At 40.7% G+C, this 11,269-nt stretch overlaps 1 protein-coding gene across 2 annotated transcripts in view; it reads left to right on the forward strand.

Moving 5' to 3' along the window:
• The first annotated feature begins 9,314 nt into the window (after nucleotides 1-9,314).
• Nucleotides 9,315-11,269, forward strand: part of LOC135515923 (calsyntenin-2-like) — a 306,828-nt gene continuing 304,873 nt past the window's right edge. For both annotated transcript variants that reach the window (XM_064939792.1, XM_064939800.1), the window contains exon 1: nucleotides 9,315-9,554. In XM_064939792.1, coding sequence (XP_064795864.1) covers nucleotides 9,482-9,554 — 73 coding nt within the window. In that variant the 5' untranslated portion in view covers nucleotides 9,315-9,481. The remainder of the gene's footprint in view (nucleotides 9,555-11,269) is intronic.

The following is an 11,269-nucleotide window of genomic DNA, read 5'->3' on the forward strand; positions in this document are numbered from 1 at the left end:
AGGGAGACCGCAGGGTATTCCCTTTGAGTCAGAAACGACAACTCCTCCGTAGCGACCTGTGAATGCATTGTCTGCAGCATTTCTGTCACGACAGCTCGATCAGCTGTTCGATTTCACTGACTCAACTGAGTCAGGAATTTGGAAGTTCTCCCGTGACCCCTAGTTTGGAAACCTCTCTCTTATGCTGTCTGCTATTTTAGGAAAAACCTATCATGACACATTCATTAAAATGCATTTCTAGTTTTAACTGTCAACGAGAAATGACAATGATAGCAAGCTACTATCAAAAATATCATTACCTTTTCCAATCGGCAGTACTATTGTAATGTGAAATCTCAGATGTTAAACAAGTTTCAATAGCCAATGAGAGCTCGCCAGAGCAGAAGCCAGTGAAATGATGACGTTTTTTGCATCAAATCAAACTTTATTTGACACATGCGCCGAATACAACATGAATGCTTACTTACAAGCCCTTAACCAACAGTGCAGTTAAAGAAAGAGTATAAAAAATATTTAGCAAATAACCGAATGTAAAAAAATAATTATAAAGTAACACAATACAATAATAACGAAGCTACATACAGGGTGTACGGGTGTTGTGCCGAAAATCTCCCCCTGACAGGACCCCCCCCTCCTTCACGTGAACGCGCATGCACTCAATTCATCATTGCTGCGACTTGCTTGCTAGATAAGATTTCTGCTCTTCACTCCGTTGTCAGTTTATCCTACATTTCTCTGATTTTAGTAGCAGAAAGCATTTTTTACCACTAAATTCACCACTAAATTGGCAAGACAAAAAAAAGACAGTGAGAGGCTCAGCAATGTTAGGATTTTGAAAGTCATGTAGTGTACACACACTTACACTTTTTTTACCTTCCCCAGTTTGGAGCAACGTTGCATAAAGGTTCTGTAGTATTATGGCAGGATAGAGACACCTAGGGCAAAAATACAGAACATAAGTTATTTATTTTTTTTATACAAAAAGAACACAAGTTGTTTGAGATCTGCGTACTTCACATGAAACTGACATATTTACACACATCAAAGGACGACACATGTTAGTACAGTGCATTCGGAAAGTATTCAGACCCCTTCCCCTTTTCCACATTTTGTTACATTACAGCCTTATTCTGAAATGTATTAAATTATCTTTTCCCCTCATAAATCTACACACAATACCCCAGAATGACAATGCAAAATCAAGTTTTTGCAAATGTATTAACAATTAAAAACAGCAATACCTTATTTACATAAGTATTCAGACCCTTTGCTATTAGACTCGAAATTGAGCTCAGGTGCATCCTGTTTCCATTGATCATCCTTGAGATATTTCTACAACTTGATTGGTGTCCACCTGTAGTAAATTCAACTGATTGGACATGATTTGGGAAGGCACACACCTGTCTATATAAGGTCCCACAGTTGACAGTGCATGTTAGAGCAAAAACCAAGCCATGGGGTCGAAGGAATTGTCTGTAGAGTTCCGAGACAGGATTGTGTTGAGGCACAGATCGGGGGAAGGGTACCAAAAAATGTCTGCAGTGTTGAAGGTCCCCAAGAACACAGTGGCCTCCCATCATTATTACATGGAATAAGTTTGGAACCACCAAGACTCTTCCTAGAGCTGACTGTCCAGCCAAACTGAGTAATCAGGGGAGAAGGACCTTGGTCAGGGGGGAGGTAAACAAGAACCTGATGGTCACTCTGACAGAGTTCCTCTTTGGAGATGGGATAACCTTCCAGAAGAATTACCATCTCTCCAGCACTCCACCAATCAGGCCTTTTTGTTTGTGGCCAGACAGAAGCCATTCCTCAGTAAAAGGCACATGACAGCCTGCTTGGAGTTTGCCAAAAGGCACCTACAGGACTCTCAGACAATGAGAAACAAGATTCTCTGGTCTGATGAAACCAAGATTGAACTCTTTGGCCTGAATGCTAAGCGTCACATCTGGAGGAACTCTGTCACCATCCCGACAGTGAAACATGTTGGTGGCAGCATCATGCTGTGGGGATGTTTTTCTGTGGCTGGGACTGGAAGACTAGTCAGGATTGAGGGAAAGATGAAGAGAGCAATGTACAAAGCGATCCTTCATGAAAATCTGCTCCAGAGCACTCAGAACCACCAAGATTCACCTCCCAACAGGACAATAACCCTAAGCACACAGCCAAGACAACGCAGGAGTGGCTTTGTGACAAGTCTCTGAATGTCCTTGAGTGGCCAAGCCAGAGCCCAGACTTGAACCCAATCGAACATCTCTGGAGAGACCTGAAAATAGCTGTGCAGAAACGCTCCCAATCCAGCTTGAGAGGAGCTGCAGAGATGAATGGGAGAAATTCTTCAAATACAGGTGTGCCATACCCAGGAAGACTCAAGGCTGTAATCGCTGCCAAAGGTTCTTCAACAAAGTACTAAGTAAAGGGTCTGAATACTTATGTAAATGTGATATTTCAGTTTTTGCTTTTTGTGTGTGTGTAAAAAGTCAAGGGTTCTGAATACTTTCTGAAGGCACTGTACAAATAGCACAAGTCTCTACCACACACACACACTTCCACACAACCTGCAGAAAGAAGGGAAGGTTTCTAATTACCCTACACACACACACACACACACACACACACACACACACACACACACACACACACACACACACACACACACACACACACACACACACACACACACACACACACACACACACACACACACACACACACACACACACACACACACACACACACACACACACACACACACACACACACACACACACACACACACACACACACAACCTGCAGAAAGAAGGGAAGGTTTCTAATTACCCTACACACACACACACACTAGCTATATCATTTAAATACAATGTGAGCTGTTATAACGTCATCCTTGTACTTACCTTTACAATTTGTTTGCAATTATTTTTTGCTGAACTACAAGCTGGAAGGTCACTGAACTAACTAGATGCAGAGACAGATTCTCACCCCAAATATGTTTTACCCTTATGCTGCTTAACCCACTGTATTCGCCATTGAGCCTTTGGTGAATGATTGGACTTGTACAACTTGTCACAACCAGCTCAAGATGCACACAAGAACGTGTCAATTTTGTTTTGTTTTTAAATGACTCAAGTCTGACCCCGTGTGGACAATATAAATTGCAAGCAAACTCCGACCGCTGTCCATGGTGCTGAATATGCAAACGATAGAGGAAGAAACAGAAGGGGAAAAAACACAGGAAAGGAGATTAGCAATAATTCGATGGAATATGTTTACCGCAAACTAGAACTGCCTAAACATACGCAATGAGGCAACCACATGGGACTATGGGAAATTGGGGATAAAATACAAGGCCTTTGCATTTGATTGTCGTGAAAAAATAAAATTGAAAATGCAGGCAAAAACAGCTATTATTATGTACTAAATGTATTATATGTATTATGTACTAAACAGCTAGTATTATGTACTAAATGTTCAGGTTATACAGTACATAATCATTTTAAAGAGGTATACATTTCTACCAATAGTAATGGGTCAAAGGTACAGCATTGGGATTTGAATCCAACATGCAGCTGTCAATGGCGCACCAGATTGGGCATTTGCATCAGTGCAAGGTTTGTATCTGTTATTTTCCCGGAGGAATAAAACAGAAGGTAGCTCAAAACAGGTCAAATAAAAGTAAAAAGAGGAAATTAAATCAAGTGTAAATCAGTTTGAGGCGAGCCTCTTAAATTTCCCTTCTGAAAGAGGCAGATGCACACTTGCTCAAGCACTTAATACTCCTGGCCTTTAAAAAAACGCTATCTTTAGGACTTGCACAATGACTTGCCACAACCTTTTTTGTTGTTTGAATATCAAGGTAGTATAATAATATACCTTAATGATACAGGTTATCATAGTCCTGATCTAAATAGCCAAACCAATTTGAGTCATTTGTTTTGTACGTGAAATGAAGGATGTCATTTAACTCTGCTACACAGCATGAAAGGTGTCCAATCAAAAACACACATGTTGACCAATGTGTAAAATAATAATCCAATTGTTTAGCTAATCCTCTAAGGAAACCAATGTCCCATTCCTCATGTCTCTATCACAATCCGTTCAAAAGTAATTGGCGTTTTTACCCTTGTAGGATGGCCAGAAGGGTGACTAAATCAATGGGAGCCAGAGAAAAAAAAGTGGTAAACCAATCAGGAAAATTGCCTCGTGTCAGCTAGGCTGGGTACTGTGCAAGAATTAAGTCTACTGGCTGCCTGACCATCTCACTTTCCCGTTGAACTCGTCATCTTTCTTCTCAAATCTGCAGGACATAAAACAATATAGAGGTAAGATGGACATCGATTTTGAGACATGACATGTATTATTTTCATATTTTAGTATTCGCTGTTCATATTCATTCTAAATCCCTGTTATTTATTTATTGTCCAATAAGATCCATTGGTTTGAAGAACACACTCACACAGTGAATAGTGCTCTAGATATGAGGGACAAGTGTCTACTGAAAGAGTAAAGGGGTTGACCACTAGTTTTGGGTTCTGGTTTGGCCTCTAATGCGACCAGGGCCTCGTTTCCCAGTTGCGATGTAACTTAAGTATTACAATGATTGTAACAGATGCATTTACGAGTCAAATTATTGTGTTTCCCAAACAAGGACATAGAGATAATGTTCGCTAAGTCGTAAGACCATGTGTCGATACTGATAGGATCACTAGAATCGAAAGAAAAGCAGCACTGCTCTTGGATCAGCTTCCTCCATTCAAACTTTACCTTAACATTATAATTACTCCACAATACCGATGACGGATCAGCTCTTAAGAGAGATATTACCACCTTGGCTGCAAATAGGCTATTGAGGGCGAGTTGGCTTATTATGCTGAATCAATAATAATACACTAAATCACAGACTGGGCGCATAATTGTGCACATGTTGTCACACATCATGCTACACATTGAGGGGAAAGTTACAGACAGTAGCCTAGTCGCGAAATAGACGTCAATTGATTGAATATGACATTTATTTCAATATGATTAAAATAGTGCCTTCAGACTTTTTACACATTTTGTTGTGTTACAGCCAATTTAGATTTGTGTCACTGGCCTACACACAATACCCCACATTGTCAAATGGGAATTATGCTTTTCGAAATGTTTACAAATGAATAAAAAATGAAAAGCTGAAATGTCTTGAGTCAATAAGTATTCAACCCCTTTGTTATGGCAAGCCTAAATAAGTTCAGGAGTAAAAATGTACTTAACAAGTCACATAATAAGTTGCATATAATAGTGTTTAACATGACTTTTGAATGACTACCTCATCTCTGTAACCCACACGTACAATTATCTCTAAGGTCCCTCAGTCGAGCAGTGAATGTCAAACACAGATCTAATCTGAAAGACCAGGGAAGTTTTCCAATGCCTCACGAAGAATGGCAGCTGTTCGTAGATGGGTAAAAGAAGGAAACCTGTACAGAATAAAAAATATTCCAAGACATGAATCTGGTTTGCCTTACGGCACTACAGTAAAACTGCAAAACATGTGGCAAATAAATTAACTTTATCTCCTGAGTACAAAGCATTATGTTAACGGGCAAATCCAACACATCACTAAGTACCACTCTTCATATTTTCAAGCACAGTGGTGGCTGCATCATGACATGGGTATGCTTGTCATTGGCAAGAACTAGGGAGTTTTTTTAATTATAAAAAAATGGAATAGAGCTAAGCACAGGCAAAATCCTAGAGGAAAACCTGGTTCAGTCTGCTTTCTCAAGGACAATAACCTAAAACACAAGGCCAAATATACACTGGTGTTGCTTACCAAGATGACATTGAATGATCCTGAGTGGCCTAGTTACCGTTTTGATTTAAATCGGCTTGAAAATCTATGGCAAGACTTGAAAATGGCTGTCTAGCAATGATCAACAACCAACTTGACAGAACTTAAAGACTTTTAAAAAGAATAATGTGCAAATATTGTACAATCCAGGTGTGCAAAGCTCTTATAGACTTGCCCAGAAAGACTCACAGCTGTAATTGTTGTTAAAGTTGATTGAAACGTTTTAGTTTTCTTTTTTTTTTTACAAATGTTAGAATTTTTCTTCCACTTTGACAGAGTATTTTGTGTAGATCGTTGACAAAAACTGATAATTAAATCCATTTTAATCCCACTTTGTAACACAACATAATTTAGAAAAAGTCAAGTGCTGTGAATACTTCCTGAAGGCACTTTAGGCACATGTACACTCTTAGAAAAAAGGGTTCCAAAAGGGTTCTTCGGCTGTCCCCATAGGATAACCCTTTTTGGTTCGAGGTAGAACACTTTTGGGTTCCATGTAGAAATCCTACAAGGACCCCAAAAGGGTTACACACAGAACCAAAAAGGTTCTACCTGGAACCAAAATAGTTGTTTGAAGTGTTCTCCTATGGGGACAGCTGAAGAAACACATTTTTTCCTAAGAGTATGGGCCCTGGGCTTTTCTTCTGTGTCTCCGACACTAGGGTTGTTTCATGTCAGTTCAGCAAGCCATGACACCGACTATCTCAGATATTCTGAAATAATTTCTGTAGTTAAAAACAGATGATTAGCATTCCTGAAACATTTTGTGGAAATACAATATGATCTGGTCAGAGGAAAGCCCATAAAATTGTCAGAGACTCCAGTCACCCAAGTCATGGGCTGTTTTCTCCACTACTGCACGGCAGGCGGTACATGAGGAATCCATGAAGTGGTCAAAAGCCACACAGAGTGGCCTTTTATTGTCCCCAGCACAAGGTGCACCTGTGTAATGATCATGCTGTTTAATCAGCTTCTTGATATGCCACCACACATGTCAGGTGGATGGATTATCTTGGCAAAGGAAAAATGTTTACTACCAAGGATGTAAACAAATTTGTGAGAAATATGTTTTTTGTGCATTTGGAAAAATTCTGGGATCTTTTATTTCAGCTCATGAAACATGGGGCCAACTCTTTACATGTTGTGTTTATATTTTTGTTCAGTATAGTAAGGCACTTTGGCTCTGAGTATTGCTTCTTCTAATGTATTCTCAGGGAATGTGGTGATGTTTTTAGCCCCCCATCCCACAATATGATATATTGGTTTCTTTACCCCATATGCAGTCTATGGGCAAGGTATGACAGCAACCCATGCTTTGGTTTTGTTTACCTGCCCACTGTTTCAAATGCTAACTTTTTAGCCTTTGTGGCACAAATCCAATTAATGTCAATTGTACATATATTAGCATTTTCACAATTCACATTCAATCATCAAGTAAGATAATTGAGTTACACAATCCATTTTTAGACACTTTAGGATGATTTGAAGTGTGAAAATGCTTATATAGGTACAATTGACTTGCATTGGATTTGTGCAACACATGTAAAACAGTGGCCAACTTAACCAAAGCATGGGTTGCTGTCATACCATGTCAATATACTGCTTACAAGGTAAGGAAACGAATTATGTTTGCAATTTGGGTGAACTTTACCTTTACCATTTAGGAGGAGGGGGATTCTAAACAATAAAACACCTAATAGCAGAACCAGCACCATCTAGCGGTTGAACACCACCATCTAGTGGCCAGAACCTGGTAATATCAGGATGTAGGATGGGACAAACTGAACAAATTCAATGAATAATTTCTCTGAACAGGGCGATTATAAACATCACCTAATTAATTGAGAATACATTACATGGGATAAAGAAACAATACTCAGGGCTGCAGCTCCATACTAATTGCCAGACACAGAGAACTGATACTATATACTTGTTGTTAGGGTGGGATTGGCGTGGGGTGTGGGGGGATCCTTGGTTGGCTTTTGAACATTCCTTTGGATTCCTCATGTCCAACTCATTGTTAGAAAAACGTTTGTTCCAAATATGATGTTATGTACTATAGTTATTGTATTTTATATGATTCCTATGAATTAAAATGGCCATTTTGGATGAAATCAATTAGCTTAATTTCTGAGATCAAATTATATTTCAACACAATAATGTTTCAGGAATGTATCTGTTACTAACTGCAGAAACAATTTCAGAACAATCTGAGATGGTGGGTGTCTAAATACTCTTTCTTGTGCTTTTTGAGTGACCCACTAGGGACTTTCTCCATTCTGCCCCTGGCCCCTGGCAGCAGGAGGCAACACCACAGGGGCTTAACACACACAATAATCCTCACCACACGCAACAGAGGCAGGGAGTGTTGTGAAAATAATAACGGGAGAGGAAACCAGACATATTGCCACTGGTTACTTGGAGGAGTTAAATCTGTGAGGGGGGGAGCAGATGTTCCATACAATAGGCTTTAAGCCTTTGTCAGTCTCTTGCTGGAATTGAACAATGGCCTCCACAAAGCTGTGCCTTTCCAGCGAACATCGAAGACATCTTAGAGAACATCCAGATTTAGAATCACAATATGAGCAAGTTGTTGCAGGACATGTCCTGCGCTGCAGGAAATGCAAACTTGTACTGTATTTCGAGGTTTAAAAAATACTTCTAAAGTTGATCTTCCACTTTAACATTTCAGAATTGATTTGCCATAGCAAAAAAATGTATCAACATTTACAAAAACAGTCAATAATGAACATTTTCTGTTTATAATAGGCTACTAACTATATAGTAAGCAACGTCTGTATTTGTATTTATTAAGGATCCCCATAAGCAGCAGCTACTCTTCCTGGGGTCCAGTAACATTAAGGCAGCTCTTTTTATAATATGATGACATTACATTTCATAACACTTTTCACAACACACTATGCGTACATTTAAGGACCAGCTGTGCTGCCCTGATCTAGGCCAATTGTCATTTTCCCGAGGTCCCTCTTTGTGGCACCTGACCACACGACTGAGCAGTAGTCCAGGTGCGACAAAAGAGCATGTAGGTCCTGCCTTGTTGATAGTTGTTAAAAAGGCAGAGCAGCGCTTTATTATGGACAGACTTCCCCACATCGTGTTGTTTCAACATGTTTTGACCATGACAATCCAGGGTTACTCCAAGCCGTTTAGTAACTTCACCTTGCCCAATTTCCACATGAACTCAAAGACTCCTATACTCTCTCTATAGGCTGCACCAGAATGCAATCGATTCCATTAATAATATATTTGTGAGTAAATGCTGGCGGTAGTGATGATTACATAGGCAGTTCAATGGATAGGTTAATCAAATCGAACACATCGTAAGTAGAGGAAATTATGATAGCCTAAAAGCTGTTAGATGTTAGATTTTTCCCTGCATGACGTGGAATTCTAGTCCCGGGGCGCACTGAAATCTGTGCCCGTCCCTCCCAATATCAAAACATCAGCCAGCCACGTCAAAGCACCGCTCCACCTAGTAGCACTGCCACTCCTCTCTGTCTCTCTCGCAGTCAGCGTCAGTTCCCCGCTAACCTCGCATTGAGAAGGTGTTGTCGAACAGATATCGCAAGAAAGTAAGGGATATCAAGTGAAGGAGAGAGAGACAGGTCGTCTTGTCTTGGTTCTCCCGTCATGAAGATGCTTGGAGTGCCATTTGCCCTGGTTTGGGTGGTTTTCGGGCTGTCCTGCATTCTCGCTGGAAAAGGTAAGGGAGTTGCTTACAGATTGTGATTCTGCATGCTGAGGCATTGGCGGACGCGAGCGTAGACTTCACAACGATTTTCAGATGTTTATTTCCTGTTTGAACTCACGCTGTGCAGTGTATTTTTAGAAAATAAGAGTCACGTATGAAATTAATCATTCAACAAAAGCGTTCCCGCAGACTGCAAAAAAAATGAATTTTGTGGAGCCCCTTGGAAGTTGCACTCTATTGACCTCAGAAGCTTGGCAAACAGCATATAATCTAAACTATCAATTTATAGTCAATAATTGGTTGGTGCGTGCTTCAAATAAGGCAGCGATGCCATGGATAGAATAGGGACCTCATTGACCGTTCACACACCACTGTCCAGCTCTGTGGCGTTTGTAGGCTAGGCTATAGTATTAGACATGAAAGGGGTATGGTAGATATGCTATCTGTAATAATGCTTCCTCCTATTCTCGCCTTCAAAGTAAACAAATTACTGCAGAGTCATGTTTAAAAAGGGCATCCGAGGTGCACAGCGAGTCTTAATTGAGTCTCAAGGGTGAGACAATGGGGTTGGGCTGGAAAATGTATCTGTAAGTAAACATTGTTATTTTTCTTCTCTTGATTCAGATTGCATATTCCTCTTGCAATTGGTCCGCTGAGAAAGGAGGAAAAACTGTAATACACAGTGATTCATCCTCTATTTGTAATTCAGTGATTTCCTGGGTAACTACTTAAAAGTGATGCTTGAACCGGCAACCGTGCAGCTTTTAGATAAGCAAACTACCGCCTGTGTCAAAAAGGTCCAGACCTTTTTGGCAGAGGCCTTATCCTCGCGTGTGCCTGGACTCCGCCACAACAACAATGTCAGTGTGAGAAGGTGGATGATTGGTATTACGTTACAGTGATGGTATTCACTCCCACTTGCATTGAATGTGACATTATCAAAATGTAGGTGCAAGGAAAGAAAGACTCCTGAACTGTGTGTGTGTGTGTGTGTGTGTGTGTGTGTGTGTGTGTGTGTGTGTGTGTGTGTGTGTGTGTGTGTGTGTGTGTGTGTGTGTGTGTGTGCGCGTGCGTGCTTGTGAGTGAAGGTGAGATATCTCTGAGAGTGTGATCACATTTGGGTTGTGTGACAACCCGAAGACAAAGATCATTCAGCATTATCTGACAAAGCCTTATCTTTTGTTGCATTTCCAACCCCAAAAAAACAGACATACACCACAACGGGGGAGTGAGAGAGAGACAAGAGCGCTGAAAGACAGGGTCAGATTTATGGGTGCCTTTTCCGGAGAAGCAGCATTATCTGAGTGGTACATAAATTGTTGAAGTGGAACGAGGGAGCATAACTCAGGCTTTTCACACGGTGACTTAAGAACACGGCAGTGCCTGGGAACTGTTCCGTTTGCCTTCTCTCTCTCTCTCTTTCTCTCCTCTTCTGCCTTTCTCTCTCCTTCGCTCAGCTGACGTCTTTGGGCAGGCAGAGAGATGTGATGAAAAAATGCCACGAGATGGAGAAAGGACAAATGTGCTCTTTCAACTCTCTCTATCTTTATCTCTCTCTCTCTCTCTCTCTCTCAAGTGTCTTCTGTTGAGATGTTTTTGCATTTCAAAGGATTACTGGTCCGATGTGAATGTAAGATGTTTTCTTTTCTCCTCTGTTTCTCTCCGTCTCGCTCTCGGTCCCATTTTCTCCCCCCTCTCTTCATCTCTTCCCACCCTTAACTGATCCC

The sequence above is a fragment of the Oncorhynchus masou genome, chromosome 3, assembly GCF_036934945.1.
Source record: "Oncorhynchus masou masou isolate Uvic2021 chromosome 3, UVic_Omas_1.1, whole genome shotgun sequence".
Lineage (NCBI taxonomy): Eukaryota > Metazoa > Chordata > Actinopteri > Salmoniformes > Salmonidae > Oncorhynchus > Oncorhynchus masou.